Here is a 22,449-nt window from a genome sequence, read left to right on the forward strand (position 1 = left end):
ATATGCGCATAAATTATGCGAAAAATTTTGAAATTGTTATACGAAAATAGTAAACAATTACTTAAATTATGTAAATCTTGTAAAAGTTGCTTTGGAAATAGTAAAATAAAAATTTTAAAAAAGTGACAGTAATGTGCAAAAATTCTAGATAAATTTAAACTTATCATGAAAATATAGTAGGTAATAAGATTTTTAGATTTACTTAAATATTGTAAAATTTACATCAAAAATAGTAAAATTTATTCAGTATATAGTAAAATTTACATTATAAATAATAAAAACTACCTTTAATGCGTAAAAAGTTATAGAGAAATAATTAAACTTGCTTTACTTTGAAAATGAAGTAAAAGTTAATTAAATTTGCATGTAGTAAAATTTGCTTTGAAAATAGTAATAATCCAAAAAACAATTTTGAATTTAATAATGAATATAGTAAAAGATTACTGAAATTATGTATTAAGTATAGTAAAAGTAACATGAGAAATAGTAAAATTTTCTCTGGGTAAAATAAAATTTGCTTGAAAAATAATTAAAATTGACAATAATGTGTAAAAACTCCGAACAATTTAAAATTTACTGCACATGAAAAATTATGAATTATTTAAATTATATAAACATAGTGAAAGTTAATTTGCAAATAGTAAAATTTACCTAGAGGGTATAATAAAATTTACTTTGAAAGTAGTAAAAATTGTTTAATGTCTAAAAATTCAGAATTTACTCTGAAAATAGTAAAAGTTAATTCAAATTTACATGCATAAATATAGTAAATTTTACTTGAGATACAATGAAACTGACTTTGGAAGCAGTAAAATTTACTCTAAATGTATAGTAAAAATTTACTCCAGAAATAGTAAAAATTGTCATTGTAATACAATGGTAGATTTTACTATATAATAAAAATAGTGAAAGTTGCTTCAAATTATTATATATTTTTCGTGACTTAGATAAATTTCCAGTCATTAAAAAAAACGGTAAGAAAAAGAAAGCAATTATTATTTTCTTGTTTTATTTTAAATTACAAACCTTTTCCTCCCCTTAATTATACATATCCAACATTATTTTATCCTAGAAAAATGACAAATTTATAATTTATTTTGTAAAACAATCTTCTTTTTTACAATATTTATTATATTTATAGATTATTCGCTCTCATCTTAAATCAAGAACCAATAAATAAACTTAAAAAAAATTAATTAAATTTATACTAATAACACTGCACTTTGTTTAATTTGAAACAAAAAAATGTAATTTAAAAAAAATTAATATATAATGGCACATTAAATCAAAATTTCAATTTATATTTATAATTATAATAAATAAATAAATAAAATGAAATGAAATAAATTAAAAATTACATCCTCAAAATAGGAAAAATTTTCAGTTTACAATTTATACTATTTAGGTTCAGGAACTTCTTCCCATAATTTTGTGTGACTACCGTCGCCTCTCTTTATTGATGTCGCTTTAATAAGATCATTACTTGCTGTCTTTAAATCGTAGGCCCAGCCTATTTTTTCAAATTGCTTTATTAAAAAGGATGTTAAATTAAAGTCGTATTTATCAATTCCACCGGCACGAAAATCCCAGGGAAATGTGTGATGAAAATTATGCCATCCTTCTCCAGTTGTTAAAAGTACAACTAGACGATTTTCACTCGGCATTATGTACCTGTTGGATTTTTCAAAATTTTTTTATTAAAAATAAACAAATTTTAAAATAAATAAATAAATTTTTATATAATATTATAGCAATACTTTTCCATACTTCAAATTTATTCAAATCAAATTTATACTGCCATTTTTCAACATTTTCTACTCATTGTTTACCAGTTTGACATTTTTTACCCATTTACTTGAATCAAATTATTTTTATTGAAATAAAATTTAATTTTAAAATAAATTATATCTTAACTAATTATTTTAGTATTTGATAAAAATACCATTTAATTGGCTTAATTACAATTTTTTTGATTCAAGTAAATATTGATTTGATATAATAGACAAGTAATCGGTTATTTGAATCAAATGAATTTTTTTTCATTTAAAACAAAAAAAATAGTAAAATTAAAATAAAAAGTTTTTTAGTTCAATAACTATTAATGAAAATGGTGAAATAATTTACCTATTAAATGGTTTTGATCCAAACATATGTGCTGCACTATTAATCAATAAAATTGAATTTAATGCCAATACATAACGCATAAATGCTTGTGACAATATCGCCCAATAGAAACTTTCATTCCATAAAAATATTGGTACCAGTGATGGTAAAATTACGGTCATTAGTGTTAACATACTATAGTAGTATCTGTAATAGAAATAATTCAATAAGAATTTTTTTTATATTATAAAAAAAAAATCAAAATAGTTTCCAAAAATTTAAAGAAAATAATAAAAAATTATTAATTGCTTTGGACAAAAACGATTAATTTAATTAAGAATTTCCAAAAATTTCAATTTCCAAAAACTACAAATATCCTGCTAAACTTTTTAGTATTTTAACATTATTTTTATACATAACTTTTAAAGTTTTTTTTTACGTTTTAATATTTTTTAATTTTTTTTTAATTTTGTTTTTAAATTGAAAGTTTCAGTGAGAAAAATTTGTTAAAAAAGTAACTAAAAAATAAAAGAAAAATATATATTTTTTTTTTCTATACTCACTTATCTCCAAAATTTGCAACTGGATCAGCCTTCACGTCACTCATGTCAATTTCTTTGAGTCGTTTTAAAAATTCTGGATTCTTTTTTTGCACCCACCAACCAATGTGAGCGTAAAAAAATCCTCGTGATGCATTATGTGGATCTGCATCCATATCCGTATATTTATGATGAACTCTGTGTATTTTAACCCAATCGTATATTCTAAGCTTGAATTAAATTAAAAAAATTCTATTATTATCATTTATAAAAATAATTAATAAAATTCAATAATTTACATTTCTTTAGATTTTTAAAAAAATTCTCATAATTTTTTTTTTCAAAGTAAAATTTTCTTTGAAAAAATGATTAGATTGAGTCAAAGTCTACTAAATTATTTATTTGATACAAATAAATTTTATTTGTTTTAAATAAATTTTATTCGATTGAAAAAAATTTTATTTGATTCAACTAAATTTTATTCGATTGAAAAAAATTTTATTGGATTTAAATAACAATTTAAATAAGTGCTAAATTTAATGAAAAATGGTGGAAAATAAAATTTTTATTTAAAACAAATAAATAATTCAGTAGGCTCTATGACAAATAGACTTTTATTATATTTGATTTGAATAAAATATTTCTTTGTGAGTATTTGGGAAAATATTTCTAAAAAAAATTGAAAAATCATAAAAGTTGATTTAGCAAAATTTTTTTAATATCCTCAAATTGAAAATAATTTTTTAATTTAAAATAATTTATAAACTTACTATGCCAACTGTATAGTGACCACCGGCCAAAATAATTTGAAGAGGTAATTTTGCTTTAAAAGATCGATGTGACCAGTAACGATGAGCACCACCACATAATCCAAAAACAGCGTAAAGATATACAATGACAACTATAAATTAAAAAAAAAGTTTTTATTATTTTATAATTTTTCTAAATATTCTCTTTGGAATATTTTATTCACAATACAATACTTGGAATATTCTATTTAGAGTAGAATATTTAAAGTAGAATATCAATTTATTTATTTAAAATATTCCATTTAGACCCAGAGAAAAAATTTATTTGAATAAAATATCATTTATTTGAGTTAAATAAAAGTATGTTTGACACAGAACCTACTAAATTATTTATTTGTTTTAAATAAAAAAATTTTTTCGAGGACTAAATTATATTGGAAACATAAAATTTATTTGAAGCAAAAAAAATTTATTTTAAACAAATAGAAACTTTATTTGAACAAAAGAAAATTTAATTTGAACCAAATATAATTTATTTGAAACCATTTTTTATTTAAAACAAAAAAAAATGTTATTTGAACAAAAAAAAAATTTATTTGAAACACATGAAAGTTTTTTGAAACCAAATAAAAATTTTTTGGAACCAAATAAAATTTATTTGAAACAAATACAAAGTTTATTTGAACAAAAAAAATATTAATTTGAACCAAATATAATATTTCGAAACAAATAAAATTTATTTAAAATAACTAAACTACAACTAAACTATTTGAAACAAACGAAAGTTTTTTGAAACCAAATAAAAGTTTTTTTGAACCAAATAAAATTTATTTGAAACAAATACAAAGTTTATTTGAACAAAAAAAATTTTAATTTGAATTAAATATAATATTTCGAAACAAATAAAATTTATTTAAAATAACTAAACTACAACTAAACTATTGGAAACAATTAAAATTTTTTTTTATCCAAAAAAAGTTTTATTTGAAACAAATGAAGATTTTTTGAAACCAAATAAAAAGTTCATTTGAACCAAATAAATTTTTATTTAATTCAAATAAAATTTATATAAAACAAATAAACTACAACTAAACTATTGGAAACAAATAAAATTTTATTTGAAACAAATAAAAGTTTCTTGGAACCAAATAAAAAATTTATTTAAACCAAATAAAAAATTTATTTGAACCAAATAAAATTTTATTTATACCAAATGAAATTTATTTCAAACAATTAAAATTTTTTTTGAAAGAAACAAAATTTATTTGGATGAAATAAAATTTATTTGGAGGAAATAAAATTTCATTTGAACCAAAAAAAATTGTATTTGAAACAAACAAAAGTTTTTTTAAAACCAAATAAAATTTATTTGAAACAAATAAAAAGTTTAATAGTTTCTGAGTCAATATATTTTTTTTCTGGGTGTAGAATAGAATATTTAAAATATTTTCTTTAAAATAGATTTTTTTGATATAATATTTGAATTCACATACTCCATAAGGTTGTCAATTTATGAGTTGAATACGGAAACGTGATAAATCCATAAAAACCAATAACATGCCATAACGTAATGAAGCAAAAATATCTCCAAATCATATTTTTTCGCCACACACTAAATTTTTCCACAAATGTTTCATTTTTCTGTTTATAATCTTTCTCATCACTCGTTGACACTACATCCTCTTCCTTTTCTCTCAAATGATATTCTTTTTCCTCACTGGCCGACATTATTTCTTCCTTTATTTTTTAACTTTTTTCTAATTTTAATTTTCTTTTCTTCTTCTTATTAATATTCCTCTCTTCCTTTTTACTAAAAAAAGTTCAACATTAAACTATTATTAAAACATTATTTTACACATTTACGGTATCATTATAACGAATAATTAATCCGTATTTTATTTATTTTTTTTTATTTTAAAAACAATTACAAAACTAATTTTCAAAATTTCAAATTTTTAAATTTTAAAACTAATTTATAAATCGAATTTGACAATTCACTAGAGGCGATTTTTTAAGATCGTTAAACCCTATCTATCTTCAGATGGTCTCGTTAAAACTATTTAAACTGCATAAGGTTCACTCTCGGAGAAGTTAATTTCAAGTGTATGACAGGGACGGGTTTCAGTACAGTGACAATGGGGGTCATGAACTCAGAACAAATTTTTCAAATTTTACAAGATTAATTATTAGAAAAAAATTAAGAGCAATTTATTTTTCTACATTTTTTTGAGGGGGTTGAAAAAAAATTTGTTTTCATCTAAAATTAAAGAGAACGCACAAATGAAGGGGGCGACCAACGTTGCATTTAAATTCAGCCCTGAAGTGAATAAACTATTAATTGTTTAATATGATCTATAGACTCGAACTTATGGGTGAAGAGTGGGTTTGATGTGGTTGCGGGATACATTTTAAATATTCTGTTACGCCACACAATAGACCGTCACTTTTCATTCACAATGAAAATTAATTTGCGCGAGTTACGCAAAGTAAAAGAATTTCCAATCTAATTGAAATTAATTATAAATTTTTGAGGATTTGAAACAATTATTTTTTTTACTGCTTTTTACCAGGAGATTTTTATTCTAATTATCTTTTTTATCCGTTCTATTTTTGTATATAGTATTCTTAATAGAGGAAACCAGCAAAAACAGCGTTAAATAATTTTTTTTTTTTTTTTTTTTTTTCTGTTGAGGCTGGCAACTTTGTACAGCGCTTTGCTTATTGACGTCATTGCTAATCTATTCTTATTCTGAATTCTATTTTTTCGAAAGATTAGGTTCAAAGACAGCAATAGATTGAGTGATGCAATTTGTACAGCGCTTTCTAAAACCCAAAAACATTTCTGGATAAATATTTTTTTTTTTACTTTTATTTGTCAATTTTGCTTAATTTTATCATACCCTATTTGTACACTAATGTTTATTTTGGAAAAGTAACATTACAGAAAGAAAGAAAAATACCAGAAAATAAATTTCACAGAGCGGAGAATCGAACCCAAGTTGAAAATTTACAAGCGAAGAGCTCTAACCGCTGCGCTAAACGAGCGACTGTCGGTGAAAATTATAATCTTTCTTTTAAGCTTAAAAAAGGGGGAAAAAACTTTAAAAATGTAACAAAAAAAATTTAATCTACTCATTTTATACTAATTGTCTAGCAGATTTATTAAATTTTTAAGAAAATGTTCAATAAACAAATAAATATCTTTTTTTTTAAATTGATATTATTACCGAATTATGAATAAAAAAAATATCGGAATTCAAGTTACAGAATAATTAAGAGCACAATAAAGCTGATAAGTGGTTAATTTTAAATTTACTTCTTTCTCTTCTCTTCTTTTCTCTTCCATTGTTCGCTAATTGATATTGTACAGATTAAAATTTATTCTCTCCAACAAATTGATTACTACTTTCTAAATAAAAATTAGTAACTAGTGCAATAATTCAAATTAGTTTTTTTTTAATTTTTAAATAAATCCATAGTTTTATTTTCTAAATAAATATAGTAAAAATAACAATAAAAATAAAAAAGTGTATTTTTTTGTACTAAAGGAGCGTTAATTAATAATAAGTGAATCTTAAACGATGAAATTAAAAGAGTGACAGAGAAAAATTGGAATGTCTCACTCTCATTGCCACCACTCCAGCACTTAAGTGCCTATACTTACAATCAATTAAAATTTTAAATACATTGAAATCAAGTTCAATAATACTTTGAACAAAAATAAAAATAGAATTGAAAATAAAAATAAACATAAAAATAACAATAAATCTTATAAACAATAATACTAAATACTGAACTTTAACTTTTAAATAAGCGTCAACCTAGATTTAGTTTGAATTTATTTTTCGGTATTGTTACCTGTGTAACTATTAGATTTACGAGTACTATGTACGAAAGGGCTTGTCCCGTCAAATAAATAAAATGAAATAAAATGAAAATAAAATTTTTAAAAATAAAAGTAATAATAATAATAATAGAATTAGTAATAATAATAATAATAATAATTTTAGGTCCACAATAAAGATGTTTTGTTAGAATCTCGGTTAGAATCATAAGTTTATTTGGCTAAAAAAAATTTATTAGAACAGAAGACTTGACACTATTTTGAAAAATGTTAAAAATAAAAAAAAATTTTTATATTATTTATTTATTTTTTAAGTTACTATAGCATGCGTACCTATCTATTTCTATAATAATTGTGTTACATTTAAACATAATTTCAAGATAAGTTGTCGAAAATTCAAAATTTTTAAAATATTGAATTTTTCGTTTTTGAAAATTATTGAAAATTTGATTTTGGTACAATGTTATACTGTAATTTATAATTAATGTTAATGTTGGTTGTTGATGTTTATGATTTTTGATTTATAATGTTAGATTAAAATATTTGTTGCAAACTAAAATCACATTATTATGCTATATTGAAAATTCAATATGGCGGATTCAATATGGTGGACGATATATTTAAAATTCATGCATTTTTTTACGAAATTTACCACTCGAATGTTTTTTTGGGTCGCTTATTACAAATCTGATATCTGATTTTCAAAATTCAAAATGGCGGATCCAATATGGCGGATGTTTTTTTTCAAAATTGCTCAAATTCGCTTGAAAATTGTTACTCGAGGGTTTTCGGGGTCGCTGATTACGAATCTGAAGTCAGATTTTAAAAATTCAAAATGGCGGATCAAATATGGTAGAAGATATTTGTAAAATTATTGCAATTTCTATGATATTTGGTACTTTGGAGCTTTTAAGATCGCCTATTACTTTTGTGTCAAACAAAATAATTTTTTTTTTCATTTTCCCAAAATAAATCATCATCATCATCATCATCATCATCATTATTTTTTCCGCAAAATTCTATGCTGAGTAAGTATGCATTTTCTAAACGAAACTGTGCTGTTGAATGACTCAAAACTATTTAGATTTAAAGAGAGATTTTATAAAAAAAAAATACAATAAAATTTACAATTAAAAAAAAATAGGGAATAAAGATTATTTCATCTACATTTTTGGGGGAGATTTGAAAGAAAAATGAAAAGACAATCACAGTAGGGCAGTTTCTTTTTGAACAAAAGAGGGTGATAACCGTATAGGTACTGAATACCATGATGGCGTGCCTACCATCCGAAAAACCGGAAGTCGCGTGTCGACGGTAAAGCAAGCCCTTCCACCCACCCCTCATCCGTCTCCAGAAGCATTTCTTGTTTCTCCTCTATAGGTTCTCTCTCCCTCTCTTTAACAACCTTACGACCTACCACCTTAGAAATTTGCATGCACACACAAATACACTGCATTCGTGAATGTAGCCCAACAAAGTTAAAATCGTGTTGAGTAATACCTGAACGAAACCACGGCAGTGTACCTGTGATTGGTCGATCCTGACTCTATGAAGGGAGACGAAAACCACCCTCTCTTATTTTGCTGCAAGAGAACCTCAGAATCGTGAGGAAATCCGTGAGGAAAACATCTATTACTAATCTTACCTCAACAAAATAAGGAAAAATTCTCTTCTTTTCCCAAGTGGAAATTTTCATCTTTCCACTGAAAGAAAAAATTGGTTAAATAGAATTTTACATTTTTTTTTTAAATCGTTCCTAACAAGTGATTTTATAATGTGCGGCTGATGAAAGAGTTTTTTTTTTCTTGTTATGAAAAAACTTTTTTCTAACTGTGAGTAATTTTTTCGAGTGTTAACACCATGTGACTAGTTGCTACAATTTCAATCTTAATTTTTCGACCGTTTTTCCCTTAATTATAATAAATTCAGCCGATATTTTGTATAAATATAATTTTTTATTTTATATATAATTTTTCATTTGTATTTAAATATAATAAAAAAGGCCAGTGAGGTGCAAAAGTTGAAATATTTTTAAAATTAATTATTGTAAAACATTTTAAAATTACCAGTTGAGGCCTCTTTCGTTTTACAAATTTCAAAGTGTTTTCTAATAATTAATCAAAAGAATTTTTGAAAATTTTACACTGCTCTTTAAATTTTAATTAGTAAAATTGTTAAATTGTTACTAATTTGAATTAGTGACTGACTTTTTGCTTTTGAATTAGTAAATTCAATTAATTTTACTAATAAATAGTAATTTCTACTAATTTATTAGTAAACTTTACTAATTCAAAAGCAAAAAGTCGGTCACTAATTCAAACTAATAAATTTTTTAGTAATTAAAATTTAGAGAGAATTTATTTATTAAGAGAAAAATTAAAGGAAGAATTTATCATTCGGTATCAACACTATTTTTAAGGATATCAAATTGAGATAAAATTTTTTGGCTCAATTTGAAAAATTAAAAAAATAATTTGTGATTAATTTTTAAAAAAGAAAAACTGAAAGAAGTTAGCAATTAGTTAAGAGAAAAAAGGTCGAAAAATTAGCATTGATCATCTAACAGTCACATGCTGTTATAATATTCAAAATAGTTGAAAAAAGTATAAAAAATAATATAATAATAAAAATAAAATATAAAAAAAATATAGGAGAAAAAATAGTGGAAACAAAATCAGAAAGAAAAATTAAGCAGAAATAAACTGTGGGGCAAAAAAGGATCGATGACAAGTGATCGAGCGATGATTGTGAAGAGATCAAGTGACGTAAGATGAGTAGTAATAAAAAGTCCACGGTAAAGGACGAGAAAAAGAGTTCTTCGAGTAAAGAGGAGAGTCCGGCGGGAGCAAAAGAAGATGGTGGTTCTGGATCAACAGGAAGTAATGGAGCGGTTAGTGGTGAGCCATCGCAACCCGGAAGTAAACCAGGTTCTGCGGGTGCAACCACAAGAGAGGCGTCGCAAAGACTTTTGGGTCTTGCATCCAGAGGAGAATGGTCTCCCGTGGACCAGTTGCTCAAATCTTTGGAGAAGGCGGCACAAAATGCGGGCGAAGATGGGAATCCGCAACCGCTATCCGGTGTTTTGGACACGGTAAAATTTTAGATTTCATACTAACAATGATAAATAAATTCTCTAAATTAGTCAACAAAAAAATTTTTTTTTTAAATTTAAAAAAAAATTATTTTTACTATGAAGTAAAATTTTACTAATTATTTTTACTATCAAGTAAAATTTTACTAATTATTTTTACTATAAAGTAAAATTTTACTAATCATTTTTACTATCAAGTAAAATTTCACTAATTATTTTTACTATCAAGTAAAATTTTACTAATTATTTTTACCATCAAGTATAATTTTACTAATTATTTTTACTATCAAGTAAAATTTTACTAATTATTTTTACTATGAAGTAAAATTTTACTACCTAATTATTTTTACTATGAAGTAAAATTTTACTAATTATTTTTACTGTGGTGAAAATTAAATTTAAATTTTTTAATTTTAAATTTACTGTAAAATTAAAATTTCACTAACAATGCTAAATAAATTCTCTAAATTAGTCAAAAAATTAAAAAATTGTTAAAAACATTATTTTTAGTATGAAATAAAATTTTATTCATTTTATTTTTAATATCGAGTAAAATTAAACAAACTATTTTAACTAAGGAGTAAAATGTTTTCCCCTAATTTTAATTCGTGGCCTAATTTAAATTAGAAAAAAAATTTTTCTAATCGCTGTCTAATGCAAATTAGGAAAACATTTTTTTTTTAATTCGTGGCCTAATTCAAAGTAGGAAAAAAAATTTTACTCGTTAGTAAAAATAGTTAGTAAAATTTTACTCTATAGTAAAAAAAAATTTGTAAAATTTTACTTGATAGTAAAAATAATTAGTAAACTTTCACGTTTTAGTGAACATAATTAGTTGAATTTTACATATTAGTAAAAATAATTAGTCAAATTTTACTTATAAGTAAAAAAATAGCATTTTACTCAAAAAAAACTAATTAGTAAAGTTTTATTTTTTAATCCTGTTATTAAAAAATTTTTATTTTTTTTTATTTTTTTTTTAATTCTGTTTAAAAATTAGTAAAATTTAACATGTTAATAAAGGAATAATAATAATAAAAGCTTACTTGTTAGTGAAAATAATTCGCAAAAATTTTACTTAGTAGTAAAAATAGTAAAAAAAATTTTACTTTATGGTAAAAATATTTAATCACATTTCACTTGATAGTAAAGTTAAGAAATCAAATTTTACATATTCCTTAACTTAATTTGAATTTTGAAGTAAAACTATTCATCAAAAAATTAAATTTAATATTCAGTAAAATTCACTTGTTAGTATAAATAATAAGAAAAATTTTAAATGTTAAAAAATAAACAGTAAAATATTTTACTTGGAAGTAAAAATAATTAGTAAAATTCCCCATTCTAGTTAAAATAATTATTAAAATTTTACTTGTTAGTAAGAATAATTAGTAAATTTGCACGCATTATTGAACATAATTAGTGAAATTTTACATTTTAGTAAAAATAAGCAGTCAAATTTTACTTATAAGCAAAAAAATAACATTTTATTAAAAAAAAAATGTTTAGCAAAGTTCTATTTTTTAGTCCTGTTATTAAAAGTTTAGTAAAATTTTACTTGATAGTAGAATTAATTAGAAAAATTTTACTTTGAAATAAAACTAATGTATTTTTAACATTTATTTAATAACAATTCATAAAAAAACAAGTTAATAAAGGAATTAATAACAGTTTACTTGTTAGTAAAAATATTTAATAAAATTTTGCTTAGTACCTAATAAAAATATTAATAGAAAATTTTTACTTCATAGTAAAAATAAATAGTAAAATTTTACGTATTACTAAACATAATGTCGAAAACGTGACTTTTAAGTAAAATTATTTAACTAATTTAAAATACTAACTAATTACTAAAATTTAACTTGTTTACAAAATAATCAATAAAATTTTACTCTCTAAATTTGAATTAGTAAAAATGTTTATTAATTTGTATAAGTTACTGACTTTTTGCTTTTGAATTAATGAACCTGACTAATAAATTAGTAGAAATTAATATTTTTTAGTAAAATTTACTAATTCAAAAGCAAATAGTCAAACACTAATTCAAATTAGTAAACATCTTTTACTTATTTGAATTTAAAGAGTAGTTTGCAATAAAAATAATAGTGAACTTTAACTTTTTAGCAAAAATAATAAATAAAATTTTACGAGTTAGTTAAAATAATGCATAAAACTTTACTTGTTAGTTAAAATAATTAGTAAAATTTTACTTGTTACTTAAAATAAATAGTAAAATTTTACTTTTTAGTGAAAATAATTAGTGAAATTCTACATGTTGGTTAAAATAATTTGTAAAATTTATTTGTTAGTAAAAATAATGACAAAAATTTTATTTATTAGTAAGAATATTCAGTAAAATTTATTTGTTAGAATTAGAAAAAATAAGAAAAATTTTACATATTTAAAAATAATCAGTAAAATTTTATTTGTCAGCAAAAATTATCAGTAAAGTTTTAATTTTCAGTAAATATAATTAGTCAAATTTTACATTTTAGAAAAAAAATAAATAAAATTTTACTTGTAAGTAAAAAAATCCAGTAAAACCAACCATTCTAGTGACAATAATTAGTAAACTTACACTTGTTATTAAACATATTCAGTAAAATACTACTTTTTAATGAACATTAAAAATAATTTGTCAAATTTTACATTTTAGTAAAAATAATAATCAGTCAAATTTAAGTTTTTGGTCTGTCAAAATTCACACACATTTTTTAGTGAAGATAGTACCTAAGAAAAAGTTTCATTTATACTTAAAATAGTCAAATTTCAATTTTGCTAGTAAAAATATTTAGTAAAAATAAGTGAATTTTTATTTTTAGTAAATATAGGGTAAGTGCGGGTATAGTCGGACAGTACTAGTAGTCGGACACTTCCGTGTTTTTTGGGAAATAAATAATAATGCATTGTGATAATTACTTTAAAAAGTATACTAGACGAATGTGTGAAGTTTATATTTTATTAAAATAGTGTTATTTTCGAAAATAATTAAACAAGAAATATTTTATTTAATGTTTTAAAAATCATGGTGTCCGACTATAGATACAACCATTTTCGAGTAGCGCGATGAGTGGCACAAAGTTTTGTTGATAATTAATCATAAATATTAAAACGTATAGGGTCTAAATATTATATTAATAACTTCTAATATGCTTTAATTCCATTTTCCAGCAGATAGCAATTAAAAAATTATCTTTTTCACTTTATAAATCCAAAATATCTGACAGATGTCCGACTATAGAAACAAAGGGAAAAAGTGTCCGACTACTAAAGCATTCGTAATTTTTTATTAAAATGTTTATATTTTATTAAATACTCAACTATTTGTAACAAATTTATATGATTTTTAATCCTGAAGAACTCCTTTAATTAATAATGTGCTTATAAACACAGTAGATATTTGCTATTTCAAGAAAAAAAGCATAATTTAAGATTGTATCCTTAAGTGTCCGACTACTAGTGCATTTACCCTATGTACCTAATAAATAAAACTTCTCTTGTTGTAGTTAAAAATTAAATGATTATTAAACTTTTGCTTGTTCTGTAAGAAAATTAATAACGTTTTAATTATTAATAAAAATAATGAGTTAAATTGCACTTATAAGAAATAATAATATATTTAGTAAAATTTCACTTATCATTAAAAATAATTAGCAACATTTACTAGAGTTTTCAGTTTTTGATTAAAATAATAAGTAAAATTTTACTTGTTGGTAAAAATAATAAGTAAAATTTTATTTGTTGGTTAAAAATAATGAGTAAAATTTTATTTGTTGGTAAAAATAATGAGTAAAATTTTATTTGTTGGTAAAAATAATGAGTAAAATTTCTTTTTCTAGTCGAAATAATAAGCTTGTTGTTGTTAATAAACTTTTCGGTTAAAATAATTTAGTATGTGAGCCTCTTTCTAAAAAATAACAACTAATGATTATACTCATTTCCACATATGGTGGAATAAATTTTCCAAATATTTTTTTTTAATAAAATTATTAAAATAGAATTTTTTTCAAATTTTTTGACAAAAATATTTTTACTTACAATAATAACGTGAAATATATATTCAACGATAAAACTATTTAATTATCTATGGGCGTGAAAAAATACACATATTTAGGTCATATTTAAATACATACTTCTAAGTTCGAATTTTTTTCCAACGTGAAATATATGCAATGAAACAGTTAATGATATTTAAAAAAAATTGTAAAGTACAATTTTTGAAATTTTTTAATTTTGTTCTTTTTTTGAATTTACAGGCAACTGGAATGACGCCATTAATGTATGCCGTAAAGGATAATCGTACTGCATTTTTAGATAGAATGATTGATCTTGGCGCCGATATTGGAGCTAGAAATAATGTATGTTTTTAATGTTTTAATTATATCGCACCTTATTATTTATTTATTCACAAGCATAAGAAATACACAAATTCTTGCAAAAAAAAAAAAAACTTGTTGCTTTATGTGTTTACTTTTTTTTTCTCGCTAATATACGTTTTATAAAAGTTGTGGCGATTTGTTAAAAAGTTTTTAAATAAAGCCTTGAAACAAAACTTTTAACTGCATGATATTTACGTATCTAAAGGAGAAAAGGCATTAAATAATTTTTTTTTTATATTTTTACTGTACTATTTTAATTCAAACTTTCGTGCCTCGATACTTTTCTTTTTAAAATATATGTAAAACATAAACATTTTAAAGGAGAAAATAAACATGTTCTCCTGTATATTATAATAAAAATTATTATACTCTGTAATTAGTATATTTGTAATAAATAAATTTGTAATAAATAATAATATTAAGTAAATAAATGAAATTAGTAAAATAAATAATTAAATAAATAAATTATTTGGGCAATAGTCCATTATTTATTAAATTAAGTAAATTAATTATATAATTTAAAATACAGTTAAATAGGTGCAAATATTATGGGGAGGGGAGGGGGATATTGACTATGAAAATTGCAATATTCTGATAAAAAAACCGATGAATAGAAATTCGTAAAAATTAACTAGCAAATAATATTAATTAACATTAAAAATTAAATAAGTAAGTAGGTAAATTATTAAATTTATAATGATAATAGTAATATTAATAATAATAGACTTTTTTAATTATTCGTATTCAATGTTTTTAATAATTAAAAATTTTAATGTACTAAAAATCATTGAATTCTTGCAAAGGATTTATTAAAAATTTGGAAAATAATTGAAATTTACAAAGAATTTTATCGAAAACTTTCGAGAATAATTGAATTTTTAAGAAAAATTCTATTACAATTTTTATAAAAATAATTAAATTGTTTCAAAAAAATTTTATTAAAACGTTTAAATATAATTAATTTTTTTTAAGAATTTTATCATAACTATTAATAATAATTGAATTGAATTAATATTTTTAAAAATAATTGTATTCTTTCGAGATATTTTATTAAAATTATATTGAAAATAATCGAATTCCTCCGAAGAATTTTATTATTTATGAAAAAAAAAATAAAAAATAATTTTTTAATAAAATTTATCAAAATTGTTGAAAATAATTGAATTCTTCTCTGAGGTATTTTACTATTTATAAAAATAATTCAATTCTTCCAAATAATGTTATTATTTATAAGAATTATTGAGTTGTTTTAAAGAATTTTTGAAAATAATTAAATGTTTTGAAAGAGTTTTATTAAAAATTTGGGATATAATTAAATTCAATCGAAAAATTTTATTAAAACGTTTAAAAATAATTGAATTGAATTAATATTTTTAAAAATAATTGTATTCTTTCGAGATATTTTATTAAAATTGTATTAAAATTAATTGAATTCTTCCGAAGAATTTTATTATTAATGAAAATAATTCAAATTCTCCAAAGAGTTTATTATTTATAAAAATAATTGAATTCCTCCAAAGAATTTGATTAAAATTATTGAATATAATCGAATTGAATTAATATTTTTAAAAATAATTGTATTCTTTCAAGAAATTTAATTAAAATTGTATTGAAAATAATTGAATTCCTCCAAAGAATTTTTATTATTTATGAGAATAATTGAATTCATGCGAAAAATTTTATTAAAATTTTTTTGAAATAATAAACAAGAATATTTAATTATGTACTTAATAAGTGAATTTCTAGAATTTGGAATCTGTAATATGAAAAATTTGAATGAATTAATTAATTAATTTAAATATTTGAAAATTTTGACAACGATTGTGTTTAAGTTTTTCCGGGCTTATTTTTTTTTATATTTAAAATATAAAATTATACGCGCTGGCCCGCGTATAATTTGCTAGTAATAATAATAATAAATAAATTTTAAAAATGAAAACTTAAATAACACAATTTTTAATAATAATTAATTAAATTGACTTTTAAATAATTTTTATTCGTAATAACAATAGGAAAAGTAAAAAGAAAGTAATATTTTTAAAAGAAAAGAAGTACACAAAGGAGGACGGATTAACAGTTTGCCCGAGTAACATGTACCTTTACAGAGTTAATGATCTACCCTCGAATCTAACTGTAATCCACGCTGGAAAGTCGTGTCAGGGTAGTAAAGATTGCGTGAAGGAGGGCCAAGGCCAAGGGGTTTTTTTTTCTTTTTTTTTTTATTATAATATACATACCGAGTAAATAAGTAAGCAGCAACTAGGCCGTTCAGTCAGTGGTACATAAGAAAAGTGGTTCGATTTTTATTTAAGATAAACATGCCCGGAAAAACTTGAACACAATCGTTGTCAATGTAATTAGGTTCTATACCACCTGTAAATTTTGATTTCGATTTCTTTTATATGTATTTTTTTCCACGCACACGTTTACAAAACAAAAACAGGAAAAAAAAAATTGATTTCTTCTTATTTACTCAATTGTCACGCAATTTTATTTTTCTATTCAATTTGTGTTTATTTTTTTAAATTAACTGCCTATTACATAATCTAATGATATTTTTTAGTTATTTGTCTATTTTGTGTTATGTTTTTTCTAAAGTAGATCAAAATGAACTTAAGTAGTATGTAAGATGTGCTTACGAAGAAATAGTGAGCGACGGAGTGGGGTCAATGAGTGCGACAGAGAAAAACTGAGACATCTCACTCGCTCTCATTGCCCCCACTCTATTGGTCTGAATCTGCAATTTACTGTTCGAAAAGTCTAGAGACAACAGATTTTGACGAAATCTAGCAAATTTTTTTTTTAAACTAAAAAATAAATTTTTAAACAATTTTGAATTTTTTATTATTTTTATTTTAATGAAAATAAAAAATAAATGATGACTTCTCATTTCTTAGGAAAAAAATATATTTATGCACAATATGGCTAATGAGTTTTAATATATAAAAGATAAAAATAATATTTTTACTAAAAAAACAATTTGTTTATATTATTAAACAATTTTTTATTTAAATTAAGTTAACAAATAAATTGTTTGCCTATTTTCAGGTAATTAAAAATCATCCTTTTTTTCTAATGGCTTTAGAATTATGTCGTCATTAATAGTTGTACATAAACATTGTTCGAAAAACATTATTTTTTAATGTTATAAACAAATTAAATTAACAAATGAACTGTTCATTTGTTTATAGTCGAAATGGCATCATTCTCTTTTCTACTCGTTTTAGAATAATGTTAAAAATAATTCTTTTTAATTATATTTTTCATATGGTATTGTTTCTTAATGTTATAAACAAATTAAGTTAACAAATAAACTGTTCTTTTGTTTATAGTCGAAATGGCATAGCTATTATTCTAATAATTTTACAATTACTTTAGGAAGAACGTATATTTCTACAGTTTAATTGTAAAGTTAATTTGTTTATAACATTAACAAATTATACCTTACAAAAAATATCCATAAAAAATGTTTTTAAATTCAGTAAAAATAATATAATAAATAATATAACTCTTTGAAAAAATACTTTAGATTTCTTTAAAAAATTGTGATGAAAAAATAGAAATTATACAGATTATTTAAATAATTTCATTAAAAATCTTAATAAACAAATAGAAATTGTAGAAAATTTTTTACCAAAAGAAATTTTAAATTTTCTAAAAAAAAATGTAAATGTTTTTTCTTTATTTCTATAATGAAAATTCAAATTTTGTTAAAAAATAATTGTAATTGAGAAATAAAAATGTTATGCAAATTACTTCCTTTTAAAAAAAATAGAACTTTGTTAAAAAATTGTGATTAGAAATAGAAATTTTGCAAAAATTTTTGCAAAGTCTTCTTTTTCTTAAAAAAAAAACTCATAATTTTATTTAACAAAATTCTATTCCAAATCGATAAATATCTAATAATTAAAAATTGATATTGGAAATTGTAAAATCGGTGTCACAAAATTTCAAAATCGTATTCAGAAATTATACAAAATACATTCAGAAATTGTGGAAGTTTTTTCAATAATAAACACCAGCTACAATAACGCGCTAAAACACACGTGTCTTTTCTAATTCTAATATGTCAATATAGGTATTTAACAATAATGCCTAATAAAAATTGTCATCTTCTTGTAAAATAAGACACAAATTTTTTTTTCCTTTAATGTATTTCCTTAACATAAATAAAAAAAAACATAGACAAACGCTCAGTATTATTTAAATATATTCAAAATACTTATATTTTTACAAAGACATAATAAGAACATGTGCACATGTGTATAAAGACGAGAAATAATTTAAATATATTAAAAAAAAACAAAATATTTTGTACAATAAATGTGATTACAAATTTAAAATTATGCAATTTTTTTATTTATCTAAAAAAAACTTTTTTCAAAAGAAGCTTAAAAATTTTCTAAAAAGAATGTGATGTATACAAAATTTTTTCCTTTATTTCTACATAAAAAATTTGTAAATTTTTTATTAAATTATAATCTCTTCTTCAATGACAACTACTTAAAAATATTACGCAAGTTTTCATTAATTTTCTAAATTTTTATTTTATGAGGAGGTTTATAATTTATTTGTAACTCCAACCCGAAAGTAAAATGATATAATGAAAAAAAACATTTATAACTTTTATTTATTATAGTAAATTATTATACTAAAAAAATCAATAAAAAGAAATTAAAATAATATTTAGAAAAACCAAATAATAATAATTACTCTAAATAATATTATTAATTTAAAAAAAAAATTATCGATTATTATTATAGTTAATGATTAATTGATTAATTGTTAATAAATATTTTTTAGTCAAAGCATTGTATTTCATCTTTTATATCTTAATACTCATTAGATTGAAAAACTACTGAAGTCATCATTTATTTGTTATTTGCGTTAAAATAAAAATAATGAAAAATTCAAAAAAGTGCTTCCTCAAGGAAATTTGAACCAATATGACTTGTTTTAGAACACATGCTTTGCATAAACTTTGACGTCATAATAGTTCAAATGCCCTTAAAGTATTTTAAAAATTTATTTTTGAAAATAACAATAATAATTTTTATTTATTTAATAATAACTTTAATTATAAATATTTTATTCAATAATAATTATAATAATAGTAGTAAAAGAAAATAATGATAAGAATAATAAAAGAAAAGATAATAACTCTTTCGGTAATTAAGATTAAAATAATAATTTTCCACATTATATGATAAAATATTAGCCTTTTTATTTTTATCTATATGTAAAATTATAATTTTCTTTAATATTGATAAAAGAAAAAGAAAATTTTGTTATATAAATTATTATAATTTTTCTGTGTATTTAAAACAAATGAAAAATGCAAATTAAATTTTCGTTTGTTACTAACTTGAACTTTAAAACTTAAAAATTTTAAACTTTAAAATTGATTTTAAATCTAAAACTTTTTTATTTTTAAGAATACATATTATACCGAAACAAAGCTTCAAATTTTAATCAATTTTTTCTTCAAAAAAAAAAAACTCTTCAAGAAAAAGGAAATAATATTTAAGTTTAATTATGTTTTTTTCACTTTTTAAAATTTTTCCAAAAAATTTTCTTGAAAATATTTTGAAAAAATTGTCCCGAGTTCTGTAAATTTTTTTCTTAGTTTCATAGAGCTTTCTTAGACGTATCTTTCAACCGCTAATTGAACACTTTTCGGTAATATTAGCCAAAGTTACTGACATTTCAAAAAAATAAAAAATTTTGAAAAAAGTTACTTTTTTGGAAATAAATTGACATTTAATTTTTTTTTTCTTGAAGTTTGTAGTGCTTTTTGAGACGCGTCTTTTGACCTCTTACTGAATATTTTTTGAACTTGTCAGTCAAAGTTATTGACATTTCAAAAAATGAGAAATTTTAAAAAAAATAATTTTTTCTGGTTTTTTGGTATTGAATTTGTAATAATGTAATTTATAGGCATATAAAATTCGTAAAACAAAATTTTGTAAGGAAGCAACGTGCAAAAATTTTCATAAAATAAATAAAAAAAAATGTAGTTTTAATTTTTCAGCGGTTTTTAATATATCGTTAAAAACGCACTAATGACAATGATTCGAAAAAAATTGTAATTACTAGCAAAAATTATTAAGAGTAGAGTATTTTTTCCAAAATTGAAATGAAAAAGATTCGACCAACTAAAATATCATAACACACATGACAAGGACGATTGAGCAGCACATCAAACAATCAATACCCTTTATTTTTTGTTTCTCTAATTATTATACATGAAGGTAAAAAGAATTCTTTTTTTTCAAATTCTTTTTGAAAATTTCTTCACAAGTAAAAAAAATAATCAAAACACAATTTTTCTTTTACACTTAAACATTATTCACTATTATACCATGAAAAAATTATTATTTAAAAAATTTCCTTTTCTTTCCATAAAATTACAAAAGTGAATGTAAACAAGAATTTTAATATAAATATACCATAGAAAGTAAATTTCTACTTACCCCAAAAAATAAATTAAAGAATGACAATTTTCATTGATGAAAAACCATTGTTTTGAAAAAAAGGATGAATACTTTTCTTCCTCTTATTTTTATATTTTTTGTGGAATGAAAATTTTTATTTCAGGCAGAAAAAGAAAAAAACTTTGTTACGAATACGGTGTCTAGATTAAAATAACGTTAGCTTAGGACATACTAGTAATGTGAAGCTGAACATATATGGCAGCACCTGTCATGGAAAAGCAGGGGGTACCCGGGTTGATCCGCCTACCCTCTTTCGTCCCTCGCACCCCCCATATATATAATATTGTTAAATTAAGGGGTGGCTTCATCGTAAGGGGAAAAAAAGAATTCTTTTTCAATACAAACGTTTATTACTTTGGGGAAAAAAAAAATTTTCCTTTCTGTTAAAATTGTTTTTCAATCATTTTCTATTTTTTTCTTTTTGTAATAATTTTTTCTAAATACTATTTCAATGGAAATTTATTTTCATATTAAATACTTGTGAAATATATAAATAAATATATGTGATACTTTATAACAAATTTTTTATTCCAGAGTCTTTACTAAAATGTTGGAAAGAAAATTTTTAACATTTTTCCTTATAAAATTCATACGAGTGAATGACTTTTGAAATGATAATGAAGAAATACGCAGTTCAAATTAAACATATCAAGTCTGTAAAACTATTTTTACACTGTATTTTATAATATATTTAGAATTTTGTAACTTTTTCTAAAAATTTTTCTAATTAAAAAAAAAAAGAAAAATTTTTTCTATTATTTAATTATTAATTAATTAACTATAATAATAGTGGTATTCTTCCTTTAAATTTAAAAACAAAAATTAAGAAATATTTAAACAACTCGTGTAGAAATCGACAAAATATTTTAATAATGACTTAAATTTATATTTTTGATTAAATAATTAAATTATCGAGTACCTCTGGTACAATCCTGGTAATAAGTTTAATTCTACATTTTTTTAAAATTCAATTATTTTCCAAATTTTTAATTAGAATAATTCTTCAAAAATACGATTATATTTCCAAATAATTTTTAAAAGTAAACAAATAAATACAAATTTCGACCAGCAAGAAAGAAAAACACATTTATTACTATTATCCTAAACCTATACTAATTTTATTCTGGTCAACATAAATATATATACATCTTGAAAAAGTAAACATATAAAATCCAATACAAAAAATAATTATAAAATTTAATTTAATTTAATTTATAAAATTAATAATAAAATTTATTTCAATCACATTT

At 21.7% G+C, this 22,449-nt stretch overlaps 2 protein-coding genes across 8 annotated transcripts in view; one reads left to right on the plus strand and one right to left on the minus strand.

The window, feature by feature from the left end:
* Positions 1 to 992: 992 nt before the first annotated feature.
* LOC122503146 (acyl-CoA Delta(11) desaturase-like) lies at positions 993 to 21,377 on the minus strand. Its single transcript, XM_043613588.1, has 6 exons — positions 21,179 to 21,377; positions 4,885 to 5,201; positions 3,413 to 3,543; positions 2,667 to 2,872; positions 2,125 to 2,310; positions 993 to 1,671 (listed from the first exon to the last, which is right to left on the minus strand). Exons 2-6 carry the CDS (start codon positions 5,117 to 5,119, stop codon positions 1,398 to 1,400), a joined length of 1,032 nt encoding a protein of 343 aa, XP_043469523.1. The 5' UTR covers positions 5,120 to 5,201; positions 21,179 to 21,377; the 3' UTR covers positions 993 to 1,397.
* LOC122503142 (serine/threonine-protein phosphatase 6 regulatory ankyrin repeat subunit B) overlaps positions 8,737 to 22,449 on the plus strand; it is a 49,733-nt gene continuing 36,020 nt past the window's right edge. For 6 of the 7 annotated variants that reach the window (XM_043613585.1, XM_043613581.1, XM_043613579.1 and 3 more), the window contains exons 1-3: positions 8,737 to 9,067; positions 9,887 to 10,326; positions 14,583 to 14,684. In XM_043613585.1, the coding sequence (XP_043469520.1) occupies positions 10,006 to 10,326; positions 14,583 to 14,684 (423 nt within the window). In that variant the 5' untranslated portion in view covers positions 8,737 to 9,067; positions 9,887 to 10,005. The remainder of the gene's footprint in view (positions 9,068 to 9,886; positions 10,327 to 14,582; positions 14,685 to 22,449) is intronic. The other variant, XM_043613582.1, reaches the window with a different exon arrangement.

Source organism: Leptopilina heterotoma, unplaced genomic scaffold, assembly GCF_015476425.1.
Source record: "Leptopilina heterotoma isolate Lh14 unplaced genomic scaffold, ASM1547642v1 Lhet_246, whole genome shotgun sequence".
Taxonomy (NCBI): Eukaryota; Metazoa; Arthropoda; class Insecta; order Hymenoptera; family Figitidae; genus Leptopilina; species Leptopilina heterotoma.

What these genes read in the sequence shown, in the direction of transcription:
- LOC122503146 (XM_043613588.1), bottom strand. Translation starts at nt 5,119, where the DNA reads ATGTCGGCCAGTGAGGAAAAAGAATATCATTTGAGAGAAAAGGAAGAG. An exon ending in GTCACTATACAGTTGGCATA is followed by an intron (nt 2,873 to 3,412) that starts GTAAGTTTATAA and finishes ATTTAATTCAAG; the next exon opens with CTTAGAATATACGATTGGGT. An exon ending in GGATCAAAACCATTTAATAG is followed by an intron (nt 1,672 to 2,124) that starts GTAAATTATTTC and finishes AAAATCCAACAG; the next exon opens with GTACATAATGCCGAGTGAAA.